The sequence below is a fragment of the Pelodiscus sinensis genome, chromosome 7 (genome assembly GCF_052426305.1).
Source record: "Pelodiscus sinensis isolate ZL-2025 chromosome 7, ASM5242630v1, whole genome shotgun sequence".
Lineage (NCBI taxonomy): Eukaryota > Metazoa > Chordata > Testudines > Trionychidae > Pelodiscus > Pelodiscus sinensis.
The window spans coordinates 35905532-35928442 of NC_143058.1; the positions used below are offsets into that span (position 1 = coordinate 35905532).

The following is a 22911-nucleotide window of genomic DNA, read 5'->3' on the forward strand; positions in this document are numbered from 1 at the left end:
TACTGGACCTTTTTGCCATGGGTGATTGCATCTATGCTTACTGAAAACAAATCTAGTCACTGCCATTTGTTTACTCTTGTATTTTATCTTTATGCCTTAGTATGCATTTTTAATTAGATAGACTTCAGCTCTTTCACTGCTTTCTAACACTTTCAGTTGGGAAACAGTTTTCATTAGCTCTACAAATATCCACTGCTCTTTTCTCACCATAACCTTGTTTTGACTTGGTTATCACTTATATCTCAAATAACTTGTCCATCTGTTAACTGGTCAAATTCACATTGACTTGGCTTTATTTCTGAAGATCTGTAACAGCGGTCTCCTCTGGCAGCTGGTTTATTGTAAAAATGTACCTTTCCCACAAGTGACATCCTTGTGTGGATAAAAATAGTATTGTTTTGAATGGCTCCATCTAGCAGTTTGCAGTCCCCTCATGAATGTATGTATATCTCCAGTGCCTTTGGTCCTGCAGTGTGGAGGACTTCATCCTTGCCTATTCCATTTACCTCTCCAGTTTTTGGGCAGATTCCTTTCCAGATCCATTCAGTCGACTTTATTGGCTAGGTTTTTTTTACATATTCAGACCCTGTATAAAACAAAAACAAAAAAACCCCTCATGACACACACAATTCTGATAAGTATGCAATTACCTCCTTATTTCTTGGCCTCAGTCAAATAATATGGGCAAGGGGTACAAGAAATTATACTCAGTGACTGGCAGGAGGCAGTTATTTAATGATTCCAGAAAATAATGACCAGCACCTATTTGTCATCCCTTTAGTATAGGCCCCACGCAGCTCTCTTCAGAAGATGAATTACTGTAATGAAGGGTCTGAAAGAGTTTGGGATGGCTAAGCCTAGAAGAATACTCAGGAACCTAGCACCACCACCCCCTTAAAAGTGTATATAATCAACAACGTTGTAACAACTTATAGACAACTTGCTGATAAACATCTCTTCAGAGGTAAAATTCATGTTAGCAATGTTATTTTGAGAATTTTTACTCTAAGCTTCAGTGAAAGCCTAAACAATAGGTATATTAAAATGGAGGTCTTCTCTTATGTATTTGGACTACAACAGTGAGGAATTTGGTGGCACTACGGAGAGTGCCCTTCATATTAAATGACAATTTGGAAGTGTTTAACAACATATGGTCTCTTCTCCTTGACATATATGATTAAGAATATATCTTTTGTATATCAAAATATAAAATACCATCTGTCATAAGTAACAACTATGATATTGGCTTTATATAGCCAATTAATTCACTGTACTTTCTAATGTAAATATTTCTCCTGTTTTCTCTTTTTTCTTGTTCAGTATCTATATTTATTTATAAAATTTCAATAAATGTATATCTAAAAAAAGTCAATACTATGACTCGGAATGTAATTAAGAATAACAATGAAAGTCTGTTTTCATTTTGTATTTTAAAGATCAAGGGCCAAATCTGCCGTTGGTGTAAATCAGCTCCCTTGGTATCATTGGATTTATATGGATTTACATCAGCTAAGGATCTAACCCAGCACATTACTTTTTCCCTTTAAAAAACCAGGTGTACCCATTAATGCAGAGTTTCACAGGTCTTTCTCCAAAAATGTAGTATTCCTTTGAGTTTATATAAGACATTCATGGCTAGTTAGGGATGTACGTTGCCTGAATGTGAATAAACTCATGGGCTGTATCTACACTGGGCCACTTATTCCGGAAAATCAGCCACTTTTCCGGAATAAGCTGCGAGCTGTCTACACTGGCCCTTGAATTTCCGGAAAAGTAACGACGCTCTACTGTACAAAATCAGCTGCTATTCCGGAAAAACTATTCTGCTCCCGCTCGGGCATAAGTCCTTATTCCGGAACACTGTTCCGGAAAAGGGCCAGTGTAGACAGCCCAGTAGTCTTTTCCGGAAAAAAGCCCCGATCGCGAAAATGGTGATCGGGGCTCTTTTCCGGAAAAGCACGTCTACATTGGCCACAGACGCTTTTCCGGAAAAAGGGCTTTTCCGGAAAAGCAGCCTGCCAATGTAGACGCTCCTTTTCTGGAAAAACTGAAAACGGAAGAGCATTCCGTTTTAAGCAGTTCCGGAAATTCATGCCAGTGTACACACAGCCATGGTGTTATAAGGGTTAATATCAAAAGCTCCAGAAAAATCAAGAAAAAGTATATAAGAATCAGGTTTAATTGAATTCAAAGCATTCTTGACTCTTGTAATTTTACAGGCAAAAAATGAACCTTTTATATTTTATTTAAATGGGCTTTTGACCATGTCAAAACTTGGAAGATTCTCAGGCAGAAGCAGTGGCCAAGCTTTGCCAGGTTAAATGAGTGAAATTTTAATAATCTAATTGAAACATGGTGCAAATTCTCTTATTGTCTACATGTGATAGTCAGACATACCTCTGAAATGTATCTCATTATGAGATACAGTGAAGACAGCTAAAAAGTGTTAAAATGTCATGCAAGTTCTGTAAAAACCTGCAGGGTGGAAACAATGCATTTTAATGGAGTTTTCTGTAGAGATAAGATACTGATATTAGGCACAAATTTATCTCTGTCATATGTACCTGCTGTTACCTGCTATTATCTGGCTATTTATTAGCACAAATTGACATCAGAAATACTAAATATTTTAGCGGAAAGTCATATATATCTGTATAGTGTGTTAAATTCCCTTGTAATGCTTCTGATTTTGGGCATATCCTTATTTAGGGTTTTAGTTATACATGTTAAAGAGCCTGGGAGATTGAAAGTGCAACACTGAAGGCATTCAGAAACTACTTGAGAAAACCTAAAATACACAACATGGGGGCACTAGTTCAGATTAAATAACACATTGTTTCAATTTTTGCTGAAAATTCAAACCAATCCCTTTATAGAGTTTGGAAAAAATCATTTATATTTTTTTCTTATATCTGAGCTTCCTGAATTTTGCTGGGTTTGGAGGTAGAAATACCAAGCAAATATGAAAAACTAGTTTTGCAATATTTCTCAGCTAAATGAAATCAGATCAGTTTTTCAGAGAATCATCCAAGGGCTAGAAATCTTATTTGATGCTCCTCTCCTGTTTGTTTAAAGCTAAGGAACTGTAAGAAATAAAACTAAAAGAAACCTTGAAATCTTAAACTTCAGTGAGGCTTGAATAGCTATAGTCTGCTCTTCAGGAGAGTGTACAAGGACACACTTTCTCCTTTTAGTTATAATAGGTAATCTCCCCAACTTCTTTGTGCCTGTTTACAGTGATTGATAGAACTGGCTTCAGACACAAGAAATATAAGTGATCACTTCAGGGAACTGGCTTCAGACACAAGAAATATAAGTGATCACTTCAGGGTATCAATCAGCATTTGAAATCTATATATGAGAACATCTGGAAAAAATAAGGACACATTTTATTTAATTTACTGAAATACTTTGGAGTGGGAAAGATCTGGAAGGGCATAAAATGTAAAATTATAAGAATATTGCTTTAAAACCAATGATAGTCTTGCTAATTAGCATTTATCTATCTAATTCATTTCTCTGTTCATCTATACCAGGGGTGAGGAACCTAAGGCCCGGAGGGCTGCCCGTGCTGGTGCTCCAGTCCTCTCTCTGTCCTCCATGGATCTGGAGCACACAAAATCTACTAGCCTGGACTCCCAAGACTCTGATTTGCAAGGGCAATATGGAGAATGTCTTACTCCTTCTCGGTGGGGGCAGGGCTCAGTGAGGGTTTTGTTGTTGTTTGTTTGAGGTTTTATGTTGCTTCTCACTTGTGTGCGGCTCCTGACAGATTTTTCTGTGAGTCAGCAGTCCCCAACCCAAAAAAGGTTCCCCACTTCTGATCTATACCATGCTCATTCCCATCCTTTGCACACTTAGTATCAGAGCTACTGTGTTCCCATGACAGTACAAGACATCAGTTAAGTTACAGGTTATTTAAAGGAGAGAATAAGAATCTGGGTTGCTGAAGCTATATCACCAGTTTATAGCATGTTATCTCTTGCTTCTTCCCTTTAATTCCCCATCTTCTGAGCTGCTGACATCTTCAGCTATTGTTGCTTCAGGCTCTGAGATAGCCTGGGACCTCACAAATCATAATATTAGCTTTGCATGTAAGCACTGCAGAGATCTCAGGGACTGTCATAGCAAAACAAAATTGCCATACTGGATCAGGTTCAAGATTGATCTAGTACATTATCCAGTCTCTGACACTGGCCAGCAGGGAAGCCGACAGCCTCTGCAGGGCTCTGGGCACAGTGGAATAGGGGTGGGGTGGGGCTCTGTGCTCCTGGAAGGGGCCGAGCCTGGGCAACCAGCCCTTCTTAGTAGTAGCTGCAGCAGCCAGAAGCTCTGGGCCTTTGAATCACCAGGCCCCGGGGCAACTGTCCCCTTTGTCCCTGTTGTCAGTGGGCCTGCTGGCCAGTACCAAATGCTTCAGAGGAAAGTGCAAAGTTTAATATCCCTTTCAAATTTTGTTGCAAATAATTATAGCTCCAGATATTCTTGATATCCAGGAAAATATCCAATGCCTTTTTTTTATTCTTGTCCTCAACAGCTTCCTGTTGCAGCAAGTTCCAGGTTAATTAGATGCTGTGTGAAATAAATCCTTTTATCAGTTCTGAATTTCCCATCTTTTAATATAATTAACTGTCCCATTGTTCTTGTAAAAAAACCTGAGCAGTCCTGTAGCACCTTAGAGACAAGCAAATTAGAGAGAGAGAGAGAGAGAGAGAGAGAGAGAGAACCATGAGCTCTCATGGGCACAACCCACTTCTTCAGATGTTATGAGATAAGGAGAACAGAAGCTGCCTATTTACCTTGTCCAGACTATTCATTATTTTATATAATGTATCATGTCCCCTCTTATTTGTCTCTTTTTTAAAGGTAAACAATCCCAATCTCCAGGGCTGGCTTTAGGAAGTGCGGGGACCAATTCAAACAATTTCAACGGGGCCTCGCAGCAATTTTGGTTGAGCAATAAAATAAAATAAAAATAACAGCACACAAAAGATCCCCAGCTACCTCCCCCGCAGAGCCCCGGAGGTAGCTAAAACCTCCCCCTCCTGTGGCGCAGGGAAACTCAAACCTCCTCCTGGGCCAACGCCCCCTCCCGCAGCACACCTGGCACACTTCTGGGTTCAGGGTGCAGGGCCCCTGTAGGCACGGGGCCTGATTCAGAGGAATTGGAGAAATCGGCCAAAGGCAGGCCCTGCCAATCTCTTCATCATCTCTTCATTTGAGAGTTTTTCCAAGTATTTAATCATTTCCATGCTCTTCTCTGAACCTCTGCCAGTTCTGCACTCATCTTTTTTAGATGAAATGGCCATTACTGTAAATAGTATTCCAGATGAACCTGCACCCGATTTATAGACACTAGAATATTCTCTGTATTATTCACTATCCCATTTTGATTCCTAACATTAGTTTTTTGTTAACTACAGGTGCATATTAATATGTTTTCACAGAACTGTACACAGTGATGCCTATGCCCATTTCTCCCTCTAACACAGAACACTGATTGAGAACAAAGTGTCTGAGTACTTGTTTCCCTCCAGCGCGTATCACTTTTCATAGGTGGACATGGAATTGCACTTTGAATATGTTGCCCATTCACCTAATTTATGAATTTTTCCCCCCTCTCCCGTTCTGACTAATCTAAATGATTTGGGGCCATGCACACATTTTAGCGGAGACGTGGTGCTGGTGAAATGCGCCTGGGGCTGGAATCGACTCCATCCTCTCGCTGGCTATGTCTAGACTTCAGGCTTCTTTCGAAAGATGCTCTTTCGAAAGCATCTTTCGAAAGAGCATCTTTCGAAAGATCGCGTCTAGACTGCACGCGGATCTTTCGAAAGAAAAATCCGCTTTTTCGAAAGAGAGCACCCAGCGAGTCTGGATGCTCTCTTTCGAAGACGGCCTCTTTACATTGAAGAACGCCTTCCTTCGAAAGAGGAACTTTCGAATGAAGGCGTTCTTCCTCGTGAAACGAGGTTTACCGCCATCGAAAGAAAAGCCGCGTTCTTTCGAAATAATTTCGAAAGAACGCGGCTTGAGTCTGGACGCAGGGGAAGTTTTTTCAGGAAAAGGCTACTTTTCCCGAAAAAACCCCTGAGTCTGGACACGGCCGCTGTCAGGTGTTTCCAGATACCTGGCCGGCACTATTGCTGCCATGGGCTCGGGAGTGCCGGATGCCCCCCGCCAGCCTGTGTCACAGGCCGTCTCTGCTTGGGGAAGGGCATGGAGGGAACAAGCAGGGGCGCCCAGGACGAACGGCGCGGGGCCTGCAGAGCAGCACGAGAGGGTCTCAGCCACCGCCTGTGCCACCAAGCGGGCAGCCCGCCTAGCGCTGCATGGACCAACCTCCTCGCTCCACCTCTCGGCAGAGGGAGGAGGCCACTCCACGGGCAGGGGCGCGAGCGGCTACGTGCCCCGCGAGCCAGTCGCCTAGCGCTCTCCGCCCCGCCCGCCCGCGTCGGAGGTTGTTCCCGGAGCTGGGGGCGGGGCAACGTTGCCATGGCTGTGACCCCACCAAGCTATTGGCTGTTGGTATGGGAACGGAAACTGAGAGGTGCCCTCTGAACCCGGAAGTGTTTTCGGAAGGCCTGGGCGGACTAGGTTTGAATGAAATTCGGCTGATTCATCGCGGCCCGGAGCGCAGGTGGAGCGGCCTCAGAAGGGTCTCAGCCCCAGGTAGAGTTAGAGGCCGCTCGGAGGCGAAGGCCACAGGCCTTCCCGCGGCTTGGTTTGGCGCCTGGGCCTTCCCGCGGCCTCGTCTGCGAGGTGTAGGGCCCGGGCCCGCGCGGCACTGGGCGAGGAGGGGTTGAGCGGGGCCGCGGGAAGGGCTGGGGGGCCGGGGGACAAGGGTTAGAGACGCGGCCCGCTAGGGAAGTGTCGCCGTTTTTGCCTTTTATGTGGAGAGTGTTAACCCTTCCCTGCGCCAGGCTGCTACCCTCGACGTGCCTTAGCCAGTTACAAGGGCCTAGGTGGCAGCGTGTTTTGCTTCTTCTTGGCAGTCGCTAATGGCTGATCGTCTGCGCTGATCGGTGCTATTTCCAAACACCCGAACGTGCCTTGGGTAACTGGCAGAAACAAGCCTGTGCGTTGCCGCCGCCTGAGCGAGCTGGTAGTCTGCGCTTAGCCGGCCCTGATTACTTAGTTGTGAACAGGAGCGGGGGGCTACAATAGTTCATGTGGTTAATCAGTAAAGCATGTACACAGCTTGATGGTTATTGTAAAGCTTGTTTTTAATTTCATGGCACTTTATTAGCTTTGGTGTAAGGAAAACCTGAGTGCTGCAAGATGCTCAAATGTGCTGGTAATACTATTAGTATTCTGTTCTGGGAGCACACTGGCTGTATGGTTTTCAGTGCTAATAATGGATCCTAGTACCATAATAAATAATCAGAGACTGCTCTGTTTGCACGTTCATGCCACTGGCAGCAGTGATCTTTCTGGTTCCCTAGCAAAGTTATCTATGTAAGGTCTCAGAGGGGTACCCATGTTAGTCTGTATCTGCAAAAACAATAAAGAATACTGCAACACCTTAGAGACTAACAACTTTATTAAGGCAAGATTTTATTCATGAAAGCTCATGCCCTAATAATTCTGTTGTTCTCTAAGGTGCTACAGGACTGCTCATTATCTGTGTAAAGGTTACTCTCCTGGCAGCTGCAATGATGTGCAACAGCACTCTTGTGTTATGTTTAGGGACCTACTTAATGGCCAGTTCAATCACTATCGCCAATTTCATGGATTTGAAAATTGGTAAATGTCATGTTTTCAGCTGTTTAAAACTGAAACTACACAGTGTTGTAACTGTAAGGTTTAGACCCAAAAGGAGATGGGGGGGGGGGGGGGGGGAGAGGGGACGGTTTACAATCCTGTTGGTGGGGGGTCATGGTATTTCCACCATCACTTCTGTGCTATCTTCAGACTTGGACCCTGAAGGCAGTAACTGCCGAGCTTCCTGCAGCTGCAGGAGGTAGAGGTGGGTCTAGTCTGGTCCTCCCTCTCCCTTCCAGAACAGTTTGCAGGGGAGGGACAGGTCCTGATCTTTCCCTGTCCAGTGGGAGGTAAAAAGCCCTCTTTGATGGGGGCACTTCTAAGAACAAGGAGACATCCCATTTCATGGGGACGGGGGGGGGAGGTCTATGAAATGTTTGTCACTACTCTGAAATTAGTAGGTCCCTACTTACGTTTAACAAATATACTTGATCATACTCCTATGTGTTTTGTCTGTCTTGATTCTAAAGAAAACACTTCTGAAAGTGCCCTTATCCTTTTTGTTGAACCCTCCAAATAAAGTGGAGCATAAACTGGTCATGTGTTGTCTTGCAAAGTCTGCCGATATCCCCAGTGATTTTACACTTGCTCTCTGCTTTGTCAAACAGCAGCAGTAGTGAGTGAAAACTGACTTGTCTTGGCAGCTTTCAGTGCAGCTATTTATGTAGTACTAGATAAGCAAGATGCAGAAGACAAGGAAATAAGCAGAATTCAATGTAGAGAATGGGCTAAGGAAGAGGATGAAAAAGCAGGAAAAAGACACTTAAGGTAACAGGAAGGTGGGGGGATAGAAGGGAAGAAGACCATCTGTATAGGAAAGAAAATGGAATAAAGCTAGCAAAGAAAATATAGTGAACAAAAATATTAGTATAGAATAGTATTCAGCTAATATTATACAGCAGGTTTCACTAGTTTTTGTAGGTTGAATTACTTTAGGAATAATTGGATACTGGTAAAACAAATAAAGTATATCTGATAAATATGAATCTTTGGCTTTTTGTTCAACATGTATCAAATATATTTATAGTGAATAGAAACATTGGGTGAGGCATAATTTTTTTTAGATAGCTTTTCAAACAGAAATAATTTAAATCAATGTGGTGAACTATTGCGAATCTGCCTTAGTTTTGTTAGCATTTTGAAAATGGTCTCGTCCCTCTTGGGTGGTCTGTGCTGCTGCATGTCTGAACTAAGAATGTGAATGGTTAACCAGTGGAAGCTGTAGCAGCACCCTGCCCACTGTGGGCAGGGAGCTTGCTTCAGCCCAACTGGGCTGTAGTGGCCCCCCACCTGCCTCTCTTTTAATCGGTTAAACACTGTTAAACTAGTTAACCAATTAAATGGGATTTTACATTCCTAGTCTGAGCTGTGAATCACTTTTCTAACTCTAAAGCTTGTTAGTCTTTAAAATGCTACCAGACTATTTGTTGTGTTTTAAGTTTAACAAAACATGTAGATGGTATCATGAGCTTTTGTGGGCACAGCTCACTTCTTCAGATGACCAGAGTAGAATGTTCAGAACCAAAAATAAGGGAAGGAGGGAGAGAGAGGGGAGAGGAAAAAAATGGGGTGGGGAGAGGCAGTGGGTATATAAATATCAAAGGGAAAGCGGAGCAGTATGTAACAGGCAAAACTGATAGTTAAAAGAAGCAGATAAGAACCATTAGTTAGCAATTACAGAGGAAGAGTACAAACACCTGTGGTTCTCAACTGGTGGTCCATGGTGACTTTTTCGGTGGTCCACGAGAACATTGTCCAAAGTCACACGGTGTGAGCAGGTGCCGCCATTAGGCTGTTTTACACCGTGTTCACAAGCATGTGGCGTGTCATCCATAGCGTCACGTAGGACGCAACCGCATTGTGTTGCCAGTAACTTCCGTCTGAGGCTCTGAGCGTCAGTGTAGCTGCCGCTGTCATGCTGAGTGGTTGCTGTCATTCGTCCTGTGTTACATGTGCTATTTTACAGGTGTGTTGTAGTTTGTTTATAATGGCAACGACAGGAAGAAATGTCAAGTGCAAGCATTTGGAGGACTATATCAAATTCGGCTTCACTTGTCAAGAAAAAGAAGGTGTGGATTTGCCACAATGTGTTATTTGTTTCAAAGTCTTCATGACTCAATGAAGCCGGCTAAGCTGAAACTTCATCTCAAAAAGTATCACCCCAACTTGGTTGCAAAAGGATGAAGATTATTTTGAGTGGCAATTATCAGGTCTGAAACGGCAGCGCCTCGACTCAAAGTGCATTCTACAATAAGGCAAGCAATGCAGTGCACGCTCCGTACATTGTTGCATACAGAGTTGCACAGGCCAAAAAGCCTCGTACCATTGTAGAGCAACTTGTGCTCTCCTGTGCAAAAGAGATGGTGTGGCTTGTTCTTGGCGAGGAAGCAGCAAGGAAGCTGAATGATATATCTGTCTCTAATGACACAGTATCGAGACAGATAAATGAGATATCACAGGAACATCAGTGAACAAGTTGTGGATGAAATAAAGAAGTCTCCATTGTTTGCCGTACAGTTGGATGAATTGACCGATGTTGCATTGTGCTCTCAGCTATTGGTGTTCGCACAATACATGGTTGAGGGAGATTTCAAAAACGAGTTTCTTTTTTGTAAGATTCTTGATACCACCACAAAGGCTCAGGATATGATGGAAATTGTTAACAATTTCTTTGAAATACATGGTCTGGATGGGGTAAATCTTGTGCGTGTCACCACTGCTGGTGAAGCAGTGCGCTCCAATGGTAACAGGAGTTTATTGCTTCATTCATTCATTCATTCATTCATTCATTCATTCATTCATTCAGGGAAGCTTTGGCATAAAAAACATTGCCTGATGAACTGAATGCCGTTTTCAAAGGGTTGGTGAAAGTGGTGAATCACATCAAATCATCGGCTCTGAACACCAGGCTGTTCAAAAAATTTTGCCTGGACGTGGGTTCTGACTTTGATGTGTTGCTGTTCTACACTTCTGTATGGTGGTTGTCAGCAGGGAACGTACTCAACAGAGTTTTTCAATTGAGAGAGGAGTTGGATTTTTTCTCCAGGCTCAAGGGAAAGAGGAATTCCAAACTGTGCTGACACACAAATTCTAAATTTGACTGCATCTTGTCGATAGTTTTGGAATCTTGAACAAACTGAATTTTCAGCTGCAAGGGAAAGGTGCAAATCTGTTCTCTCACCAAAGCATCATCGAGGCTTTTCTTGACAAATTAGAACTCTGTATCGTAAAAGTCGAAGGCAATAATGTGGTTCCATTTCCATATGTGGATGCCATGTTTGGGGAAAAGGAAGCCATTCAGACGCAAATTCTCGATCATTTGTGGAAGCTACGAGATGAATTCCAATGATACTTTCCGGAGGTGGACAGGACAAGGGATGGATTATCTTTCATCAGGAATCCATTTATAACAGATGTTAATAGTGTTCCAGAGGATCTGCAGGAGGAATTCTTGGATCTGAAAAATGATTTTGCGTCTCAAGACGTGTACCAGCAGTCTACCATAGAGAAATTTTGGGCCAGCGTGACTGAGAGTTACCCAATTCTGTCAGTGCACACGGTCAGATTTCTTTTGCCATTTGCATGAACTTGTGTGAGACTGGATTTTTCATGTTTGTTGCACATTAAGTCCAAACAGAGGAATTGGCTTGCAGTGGAAAGCCATATTCGTTGTGCATTATCAAGTACCGCTCCAAACACTGAAAACTTGTCAGTGAGAAGCGAATCCAAAAATCTGTTAGTAAGAAATAAATTTCAAACCAAAATGTTTGTAGTCTGCTCTTTCTTATGTCTCAAAAAGGAGGTAGTCCATGAAAATTTGATTGGCTTGGTGGTCCATGGACTGAAATGAGTTGAGAACCACTGTTGTACACAAAGAAACATTGGCACCTTCATTGTTTGATAATGTCCCTTATTTTTGGTTCTGATAATCTTCACTCTGGTCATCTGAAGAAGTGGATTGTGCCCATGAAAGCTCATGATACCATCTACATGTTTTGTTAGTTTTTAAAGTGCTACCAAACGATTTGTTGTTTTTTTTAAGTTTATCCTGTACAGACTAAGTTGGTTAACCCTCTGAAGCTTCTAAACTTTGACTGGACAGAAGATACTACTGACAACAGCATTGTTTTTGATCCATGTAATATGGGAAGATATTATTTTGTGAGATTCATAAAGCAGTCCAGAAGTTGGTTGGCAAACATATTTAACAGCTATAACTTTCTGAATCGTTTGGAATGGATGGGGCCTCAAATGGGTAATCTTTGTATATAAATCACTTTATTAGGTGTTCATGACAAACATAATCATTTATGTACTGTTGTGGTCGATCCTTGCTACTCTTGCATGCTGATACTACTATGAGTTATCACTTTAAAACAATTGCATGGAAATTAGACACCGGTTTGTAAATATTTTGAAGTAATCAGTTAGGAGGCACTGTTCAGTAGAAGATCAAAACACGATCTGTATTTGTTAACGCTAGGTTTTAATCTTTCATAGAAACTACATCATAGAATATAAACTACTAGCATAGAATACTTCTTGTTGAGTTGTCAAAAAAATCACAATTGAGAGAAGTCACAATTGAAGTTTTAATCACACTGTTGTTAATACAATACATTTAAATTGGTATTCTATATGCTTCCACCTGTTTTTCTACAGTATCAAAAATACTTATTTCAGTTACAACACAGAATATAGTGCTTGCTTGATATTATTTTTGAAGCCAGTTCTTGGCTGTTGCATCCCAGCCACAGCCGCCAGCCCAGTCACAACTTGTCTCCTGGTCTGTGGTGTTGGAGGGAAGAGGATACATTTTATTACTGGTAAGGAGAGAGTATGAGGGGATAAGTGTAGGGACTACAGGTGTATTCTTTAGTTATGTTTTTTGAATATGTACTTATTTCCTAAATGTTGTAGATATTCCAAACTTCACGGTCATCAGATTTTTAAAATAATAAATGTTGTAACTAGGGGTCCTGCTGGTTTTAGAGCTGGGTCTTTAGTCAGCAGCCGCCACTCTCCAGCCACACAGTTCTGAAGGCAGCACAGAAGTAAAGGAGGCACTACTACAAGCTACTTAGTAAATTAACCTTGTTGTCCAGCCCTGCAACTCTATTTTGGGTCAGGACCCTCAGTTTGAGAGATGCTGGTCTCTCCTATAAAATCTGTGTAGTATAGAGTAAAAGAACATACAAGAGAACAGGTTTTATGGGGGAGACCAGATTTCACGGTCCTCGATACATTCCCCTGCGGAGAGTGTCGAATTTTAGCATGAATGCCAGTTCAGAGGATTCCCTTTCAAGTGCAGATTTGAATGTCTTCTGAAGTAGGATGCAGGTTAGCAGGTCATTCAGACAGTGTCCTTTCTGGTTGAAATGTTCACTCCCCCTGGCACTCTCCGCAGGGGAATTAACAAAGACTCCAACTATCTTACCCATTACAAAGATAGCTTCCCTAATTATCACCTCTAATACTATTAACTCACAAACATTTCCCCTTCCCCACCTCTAATATCATTAACTCACTGGCATTCACCTTCCTTCCCCCTCCCCCCCCCCCCACATCCTTCTTCTGTTCTGTAATGTGATTTGTCCTTTTCATGTGTGTTCATTTTTTTTAAATTGTATCCTTTGGTATATATGGTTGTGACTATTTTCTTCCATTATTTGATCTGAGGAAGTGAGTCTGGCCCACGAAAGCTCATCATCTAATAAACCATCTTGTTAGTCTTTAAAGTGCTACATAGTCCTGTATTTTGTTTCAGCTACACCAGACTAACACGGCTACATCTCTATCACTATTCAACCTGAATAAATACATAGTTGCAGAAAATCAGTGCATTATTAATGTAGAAACCCAGCAATGGAGGAACACGCTTGAGCATTTGATCTCCATTACCCTCTTTTTTGAAAAGAACTATTTGGCTTTCCAAGACTCATCAGGTAAATTCACTGAACATAACAGTAATTTGCTTGGTTTGGTAGGACTTCTTGGGAAATATGTCATCTGTGAGCACCTGTATAAAGTAGTTCATAAAGGTGTGGACCTTTGCCTGTTGATGCTTCTTGAAAGTCCATTAAAGAAAGGTTTGGACAAATGAAGCACTATGAAGACACCTGTATTGTTTTTTTTCCCCCCTGGCCTTTGTAAGTTACTGGTGGATAGCAAAATCACTCTCAAGTAATTGTACAGACTCTTCATAGGATGCTACAAGTAGGAATGTAATAATGTAGTCGATTAATCAATAAGCAAAAGCTTATAGGTTAATGCTACAGACTACATGCGTTTTCTCCACCTCCGCCCTCTTCCCGCCTCCCTCTCTTGCCAGCAAATTTTTTAGCAGGCTGGCTAGCAGCCTGGCTCAGTCCTGGCTTGTGTCAGGTCCAGGACCTACCCCCACTGCAGCTCTGAATTTAACTTGTATTAGGAGCCAGGCAGGCAGGCAGCCTGGGAGCCCCACCCCACACTGCTGCCTCTGTTTTGGAGGCAACAACGTGGGGCGACAGGCAGGTGGTCCATGAGGGGACTGGTTTTAAACTGGCTCTCCTCTCAGACCAGCTCCCCCAGCACACCACACTGGTGTCTCTGATACAGAGGCAGCAACACGGTGTGGCAAGGTGCTCTTTGGGAGTGGGGCTGGAGCTTAATGGCTGTCAGCCCTGCCTCCAGAGACTATAGAATAGTCGAGTAACTGATAAGAATTCATGAGGTTAACCAACTATTCAATTAAGCAATATTTAAGATCCCTAGCTACATCATGGGGAATGTTTGGCTATCGGTGATAAAGACCTCTATGTCGAATTGGACAATGTCTGTAGCATTTTGCCACATGGGAAGTGCACTCTACTCCAAGTGCTCCTGTTCATTTATGATGCACAGTTGAAGGACTCTTTTTTTTTTTTTTTTTTTTTTTTTTTTTTCCCCCTAATGTGTGGATAACTTTCAAAATTCTGTTCATATGGCTGGTCAATTGTGAGTGGCAAGCACACTTTTTCAAAGCTCAGGCTAATTAAAACATGTCTTTGACCAATGGGAGTGACATCGCTGTTTTATTGCTTGAAAATACAATTGGCCAGTCATCGGCTATGACAGTGTACTTCAGTTTGGGGGGGCAAAGAAAAGCAATTTATTTTTTAAACTAATGGGCTAGAGTTAACATTCTAAGGCTGTCTCCTACTGCTACACTATTTAATACTGGTACACCCATTGTTGGTGTATAGTTCAATTTCTTGATGTGAATACATTTCAGTTATTAAAGTTAAAAAGTTAATAGAAACTTAGAGGAAACAATTTATTGTTTACATATACAAATTATACATGTATATGGCATGAATAAATACAGATTTACAGATCCTAGAATTCAAGTCTGTCTTACATGATAGGTATAACTCATTCATTGAAATAATGTCAAAGTTTTTTTTTTTTAATGGATTATAAATGCAATAAAAATCAAGTATTCAAAAGTTTAACAAATGAACGAGTGGTGCATTTGATCTAGGGCAAGTCCTGCATGTGAGGAGGGATCCTTGGGGTGAAGAGGTAGGGCAGTCGTGGGGATCCAGTTCCCAGACATTAGAAAGGTGGCAAACCATACTGTAGACTAGGGTTGTTAGTGTATAGCCAATCAAATGATTAACCTATAAGCCTGGGCTTCTCAGTTAATCATATCAACTATACTCACCTCTTTCCTTGATCCCTCCTGATATAGAGGAAGTGAAGTTGTGGGGCTGAGGTGGGAACTGATGCCCATGGGGAGCTAGCTTAAGCAGGCTCTCCCAGAGCTAGGGTTGCCAGGTGTCCAGTATTCACCTGGACAGTCTGGTATCTTCACCTCCTGTCCGGTTTAAAAAAAAAAAAAATTCAGAGAATACCAGACACCTAAAATGTCCTGTATTTTTCTGGTCCCGTCCCCCCCCCGCCCCCCACGGCCCAGGAGACGAAATGCTGGGCACCTGGCAACCCTACAGTCAGCGCCCAGGCCTCCCTCCTCTTCCCCCCCCTCCCCCGAGTCCCCTCCAGCTCCCAACACCCCCAGCCCCCTGACCCCAGCCCCCATGCTTACCTGGTTTCGCAAGGCTGCCGGCACAAAATGGCTGCCGACCTCTGGGTCTTACTGCTCATCTGCTCCCCTGTTCCTATCCCTGCACTCACTCTTAAAGGGGACATGCTGTTGTTTTATTTAATTTTTGCTCAACAACTTTGGCCTCCCCCCCCCCCCACCTCTTCCCCCCTCCCTTCAACAGAATATTTTCCCTTTTTTGGGAGGGAGGTCAGTATTTTTGTTTCAACTATCTGGCAACCCTACCCAGAGCCATCTCCTCCCCCCCATACCCCAAAGATGCAACAGGAGTAAAGGGGGCAGGCACTGACATGCGCGGGGGTCTAGCTTTTAAGGAATTGGGAGGGGGGGAAACATGCCTTCCTCCCCCACCATGCTTTTGCCTCTGTGAGGCAGGGGGAGCAGGTGGCTTCACAGAAGCCAGCTTTCTGCTCTTGTTGGCTCCTGCCTCGCTTCCCCCCCACTGTTGCTTCTGTGGGAGGCAGCTGAGGGCGGAGTGGAGAGGAGAGAAACAGCTCTGTGGGATCTACCTTGTACTGGGAGCTGTCTTAAAAACACCGGCTCCCACTGCTTCCCCCCTCCCAGTGTTGCCTCTATTACAAAGACAGCGGGGGGTGGGCAGGTGGGAGCCCATGCTCGTGAGGAGCTGGCTCTTCCAAACACTGGCTTCTGCCTTCTTCCCCCCCCCCCTCCCCCCCCAAACATGTAATGGCTAGAAATTCTAGCCATTAAACTTTTACACCAATAAAAGACAGTTAACCTTCCTATTAAAGACACATGTAGTTGACGGGGGCGGAGGGTGTTTCAAAAGTGCTTGTCTGCATCTTTAGATGGCTAAACATCTTTGGCAGATTTGGCCCCTGGTAACCAGACACAATCTGTTACTAATGACAGTTAATGCTTCCTTTTGTTTAATAAATCAGTTTTAAATACAAAACATGTTTTGATGAACTTAACATCCTCTCATGTAAAAAAAAAACCCTTTAAAATGATGTTTTTAAAATTTTCAGTTGAATTTCAGTTTCTGTGCAAACACAGTTTGATACAAATCCCAGGTAACAAAAAATGTTGTAAATTGTTCACTTTCTAATTAATAATCTTACTGCATGTATGTGAAGGTATGTAATTGGCTAATTGTGTGTAGTTATAGTGTGTCCTCTAGGTTAACAAAAGGAATCAATTTTTAGTGTAAGGGTGATAGTTGATATAACCATAAACACATTTTGATTGGCAAACAATGAGAGAACCTTTTTTGTTGGTTAGGAAAACACTTTCAAATGCAAAACAAGATTAAATGGATGTATGTTTGTTGATTTAAATCAATACCCTGTGTTTGTATTGTTCTTGGCAAAATAAAATTAATGTGGAAAAGCATAGCTGTTGAAGCTTGTGATAGCTTCTGGTGTGCAGAAAAGAGACTAAATTTTAAAGTTGGAGGATTTGAAACCCTTCAGAAAGGGTAGCAAATGTCTAAGCAGACGATGTAATAAACTCTATCTTGAACAACTTTGTTAGACCTGCGGATTACATGTAATTAGTGAAAGGTTTAGTTCCTCTATAAATTTGAGAAACTCATAAGGTTAGCTGCTGATGCCTCTGGTAATCTTTCCAAGTTTAAGCTAACCAATTAGGGACAAATATTTTCCTTTTAAAGATTGCGTAGCACTTACCTGTGGAGTTACCAGTCAAGGTTTAATCTGTTTAGCTTTCTGGGGAGAAGAGAGGCTATTAAAATGCTAACTTGAATTTTACCTTTCCATATTACAGTGAGGCTCTGGGAAATTTCTACCCATGTGATAATTGTGTAGGCTTTATGCAGTACATGGAGTTCTCTTGCTTAGAGGTTCCAGATGGCATATTAAAAATCTGAAATAGAGGTTATGTAGTTAAAACTCAGAAAAGTTCAGAGTACAATGCTGGGGGTAACTCATTTTTGTATTTGAGCCTTTCCAGTGGCTTGCTTACTTGAAAATCGTAGCAATGAAACTACTTTCTTTTTCTAAATTACAACTGCATTCTTTTTTAGGAAGAAGGCATAAGCAACTTCTTTATACACATCAAAAAAGTGGGAGCTTCGGTTGGGGTAAGAATTACTATTTGACTCTTGACAAGAGCAGGCAATCTCTAGTACAGTGCCAGGTGAGCAACTAAAATTTGTTCCTCTTCATATACTCATCTCAAACTTCATTACCTGATTCTTAATCAATAATTTCAAAACAATACAGGTTCACTTTTTTAATTTTGTAAAAGCATTACCCAGGAGACTTACAGCTACATAACTCATGGAGTGGGGCCTTCCTCAACTTAATCAAAAGTTACTATCCAGCCCAGATTAGCAGTGAATAAAAATTATCCTTGATACCTGCCTGGTCTACCTGAAATGAGTTATGGGGTCATTCTAGGTTCCATTGGACAAGTGGTATTTTCATCACAGAAAAAGCATAGTTGGCATTCATTGGTAGGCTTTTCTGTTTTATCAGAAGCAGCAGACAATGAATGATTATGCATGGTGAATTATCCTTTCCACATCCACTTTGAGATTGCTTCCCCCGGTCAGGTTTGAGGTCTCTTCCCCTTCCTCCCCCCCCCCCCCCCAAGTGAGCACTGAACTCACCTGAAAATGAAGGCATTAACTTGTGGCTTTTTTATTTCCTTGGTCTTAAGATGATGTAATTTTTATTCTAGATACCTGAAAAGTGATGTTTTCTAGCCATGTAGATCCCAAAAATATGTTATTTCAAAGAATACTTTTAAAAACACCAAAAGAAATCCAAACACAATACTACTCTGCTAGTGCACTAGAACTAGTAAGTGAAACTGACTACATTAAAAAAGAGATTCTGGCCAGACTATTTTTATTTAAGATGTTTGAAGTACAAAAAGTAAATGATATAAATGGTAAAAACTAGTAAGCTTAAGTGTTTATTTTAATAATTTCATGGTACTAATAACACAGGAAAAGACAATTGAATCTGTGCCTTAAGTTGGAAGAAAAATAATTCTAGTTAAAACTGTGTTATAGAGAATAAATCAAATGTGCAGATATCCACAGGTAGCTAGTTAATAAATAATGAATGGTATGTTCTCTAACATGCCTTCAACTTCACGGTCAAATTTGTTACGGTTTTTGCAGACTAAAATTATTTCTCAGGACTTTAAGACCCTTCACACTTTTCTTTTTTCCAGTTCCCAAGTATACCTTTGATTGTATCCCATTTTCTTTGTACTTTTGGCTGCATAAAGAAAATTCTGGAATTCGTTTTGTTTATGTGATTGCTGATGGTATTTTCCATGTGGTGGGAACAAACTCATTTGCTGTGGAAATATGGTCACTTGCTGTTTTCGTTCTGTTTTTATAATGTGGGGGTATGATGATAAGCTTGAACAGGCTTTATAGTCTTGAGCCAAAGTTGTGCAAGATGGGGTTTGCTCAGAAGTCGTATGGTATTAAGGAATCAGTTTTTGGCCTTGTACTGTATGTCTTTCATTTCCAAGTAAGTGTGATAAAGCAGTGAATGCTCAGAATTTGTTTCTTGAAACATGGTTTTAATTTTATAGTTTTATGTTAAAATGTAAGGTTTAGAACTTATTGAAGAGTGAGCTGTTAATGCCAACACACAACTGGGTTTTAGTGCATGCAACTAAGCAATGTACGGTAAACCAAGCAAGCCACAAAAGATTCCTGATTGTTATAAATGGAACAGTACACTTATAGTGTGTGTGTGTGTGTGTGTGTGTGTGTGTGTGTGTGTGTGTGTGTGTGTGTGTATTAAATCTAAAAATATGTAATTTCTGAATAAAAAATTGATTTGAACTTTGAAATGAATTGTCATTCAGGTATTTAACAGTGACATGGTTTAATGGTCAGTTGACACAGTATAAAACTATATCAAAGATTTGTCTTGTCATAGAGATCAGAAAAGAGGGGGAGTGCAATTAGGAATGTAATACTTTAATGGAAAGAGCTGCTAAGTTCTGTTGCTGGAATAGTCTCATTCCAAGGTATTCTATGTGCAACACTTTAAATTCATGAAATGACTGTATTGCCCCCATGTATTCAAGCTAAATGCATTTGATGTTTACTTTACAGTGTTTCTTTTAGTATAATGAGTTCATTTAAAAAAAAAAAGCTTTGCATGCTAATTCAAAGATCCATAATCTGCTCAGTGTCTTTCACATGCAGTTTTTATGATAACTGACAAGCTGTAAGTTAATTAGCACAGAACTTACTAATGAGGAAGTAAAAAAGCTTTACTTTTTAAATTAAGATTTATTGATGTACACTGGACAAAATTGAAGGAAAGTCAGTTATACTTTTAATAAGTTTCAGGCATTTCCCCTGTGCAGGTCCCTTACTAGGTAACAGCAAAACATTATTGTATGATAACCAAGTTCTGAAAAGTATGACAAAAATGCTTATCTTTAGATATTGGGATAACCCAAAACCAAAGCAATAAAATAAGGTCTGTTAATTAGCGAGGAAGACAGCTTCTTGAATTAATATGTGGTGTTAATTAACAGGAAGTCTGATGTTGTGTTGTAATTACCACCAATATTTTTGACATACTGAGTGACTGAAGGTGAATTACATAGATAACAATTTAGTAAATACTTCAGAGCTTGGGAACATTTTCCTTTGTTTCTGTTCTCTAGAAATATGGACAGACTTCTACGACTTGGAGGAGGCATGCCTGGGCTGGGACAGGTTAGTATATCACTTGTATATTTTTTCTTTTTTACATTAATCATAGCTTATAATTACAAAAACACTCAACCTTTTAGCATCAAACAACTGACTTCAATTTTGTAATAATGTAGGTATATAGAAAGCATGCTGTATAGTCTGTGCATAATGTTGATTATGTGAAATACATTGACACTGAGTATGAACTTTCAAAAATGTATAATGTTTGTAAGCATGCCGTGCATAAAAGTATAAGATGTAGTCCAGTGGTGGGCAACCTGAGGCTCCTTGGGGTTCTGTGTGTGGCCCCCACAACATTTTGTTTACCATTGTTCACGTGCAGGGTTGCCATATTCCACGGGTTTCTATCTGCGTAGGTTTTTTCCTACCAGTGTTAAAGTGTCATGCACATGAAATGAGGTGCATGCTGATTGCACATAATATAGACTGTGAGCTGTGTGCTCCCTCTGCATCCACTCAGAGCACTGCTACGGTTCAGTCGGCACATCCTGCAAATTCTAGGTATTCAAGCACAGCTAGCAAAACTTACCCTTATCCTAGGATACTGTCTTTGTTATGACAAACTTGTGGCCCATTGAGATGTAGAGCCCCTCATGTGGCCCACTCACGAGTGTGGATTGCCCTTCACTAATATAGTCCATAGAATTCAGATTTATCTGCAAAATTAAACATTGACTAATATAGAAATTGCAAATTAAACTATTGTCAATAAAATTGATTTTGTAATCTTTGTTTTTGTCAGTAAAAATACCTTTTAAGTACCATTCATGTGGTGTAAGGAAGTAGATTTCATAACACTTGAGATAACATGGTGATGTGTTCTATCTGTTTGTGGTAGGGATGTGAATAGTTAACCAGTTAGCACCACCCTTACTGATGCTTACTGGTTTTGGTTAACCAGCAGGGGCGCCCTGTCCACTGCTGGCTTGACCTTGCAAGTCACAGGCAGGGAAGTGTGTGCTTTAGCGCTGTCTCGGTGGTTATGGGGGCATCCCACTAGGGATGTTAAAATTAATCAACTCGTCAAATAGTCAATGGAATTTCCATCAACTACTCGATTACCCGATAAAGGCGCTTCTGCTTTGAAATGTAGCAACAGCCAGGTGGGCGCTTACTATATTTCAGAGGGGAAGTGCCTCATGGCATTCTGCCTTAGAAATGTACAAGAGTACGGTGGGGACTCTTGTATGTTTCAAAGACTGAAACGCTGGGTGGAGCCCTGGGCCAGTAGAGGAATCCCTGAGTACCCCTCTGGCCCCAGGCTCCATGCAGCACTTCCACTTTGAAATGTACAAGAGCCTCAATGGGGACTGCGAAATTAAACATTAACGAATTAAACAAACCCTAACCCTCTTCTCTCCTCTTCCCTCCTCCAGCTCCCCAACCTCCCCCGTTGGTGCTTCTGATAGAGGCAGAAAGTGGGTGGGAGAAGCGACTAGTCTATTAGTCCCCTACATTGTGCCCACCCCCATTTAAGTAGTTAACTGGTTAAACATTATGTTTATCAATTAACTTTATTAAATGGGATTTTACATCCCTAGTTTGTTGAAGCTATTAGAATTGTTTCTAAAAGACTCACGTGCAAGTAACATTTGCTTACGTATATATCGTTCTTAAACACAGTAATGTTGTTGTCTTTAGTAACCGGCCTGCTGTGGGGTCAAGGCCTCTCTGGTAGCCTTTTAGTTCCTGTCAGAAAAAATTTCAACTAATGTGTGGCCTCCTCCATTGTCTCACTAGATGATACCATCTGTTGTGGTTTTTTTCCAGATGATTTGCCCAGAGGTCTTAATGTTGTTTGTGTACGTACATCTCTCTTCAGAGAGGTGAGGGCAGCTTTGTCCTGGGGTGTAGCACTCTGGATGTAATGGAACTAGTTAGGGTCTGCCATAGGAGGGTGGATAGGACCTGGAGTTTAAGAGGAATGTATCTGGGGCCATGTTGGTGGAACCATTGCTATTCAAATACTGTATATCAATCTTCTTCCCAAATAGCATGGGTAAGTAAAGCTTTGTGAGCAATGTCATTGTCTCTATGTTTACTAGAAGGATTTCTTTTCTCATGACTCCAGTGGAGTTTCCCTGGGCTGTGCCCAGGAACTCATTTTGGCATGGTGGCCTGGGTTTACTGCCCCTTAATGCCCTTTCATAGTTTACAAACATTAGCTTACTCTGTATTTCCCATTTATATTTGGCTCCTCAGTCTTCCCAGTAACGCGTTTAAGTCCTTGGTTCATTGATGTAGATCATGGGATAGTTGTGAACGAATCTTTCAGATTCATAGTTTCTTACCTGTATATAATGTGTTCCTAAGTGTCTACCTGTAAACAGAAAGATATACATCTGTGATCCCAGTAACGGGTGATGCTTACTGGGTTCAG

The 22911-nt window shown here is 41.4% G+C and overlaps 1 protein-coding gene across 3 annotated transcripts in view; it reads left to right on the forward strand.

The window, feature by feature from the left end:
* The first annotated feature begins 6515 nt into the window (after positions 1–6515).
* The window catches only part of PSMD14 (proteasome 26S subunit, non-ATPase 14), a 72391-nt gene continuing 55995 nt past the window's right edge, over positions 6516–22911 (forward strand). Inside the window, exons 1-3 of one of the 3 annotated variants that reach the window (XM_006114835.5) lie at positions 6516–6672; positions 17853–17965; positions 20480–20531. In XM_006114835.5, coding sequence (XP_006114897.1) covers positions 20484–20531 — 48 coding nt within the window. In that variant the 5' untranslated portion in view covers positions 6516–6672; positions 17853–17965; positions 20480–20483. The remainder of the gene's footprint in view (positions 6673–17852; positions 17966–20479; positions 20532–22911) is intronic. The other 2 variants (XM_006114836.5, XM_006114837.5) reach the window with 2 other exon arrangements.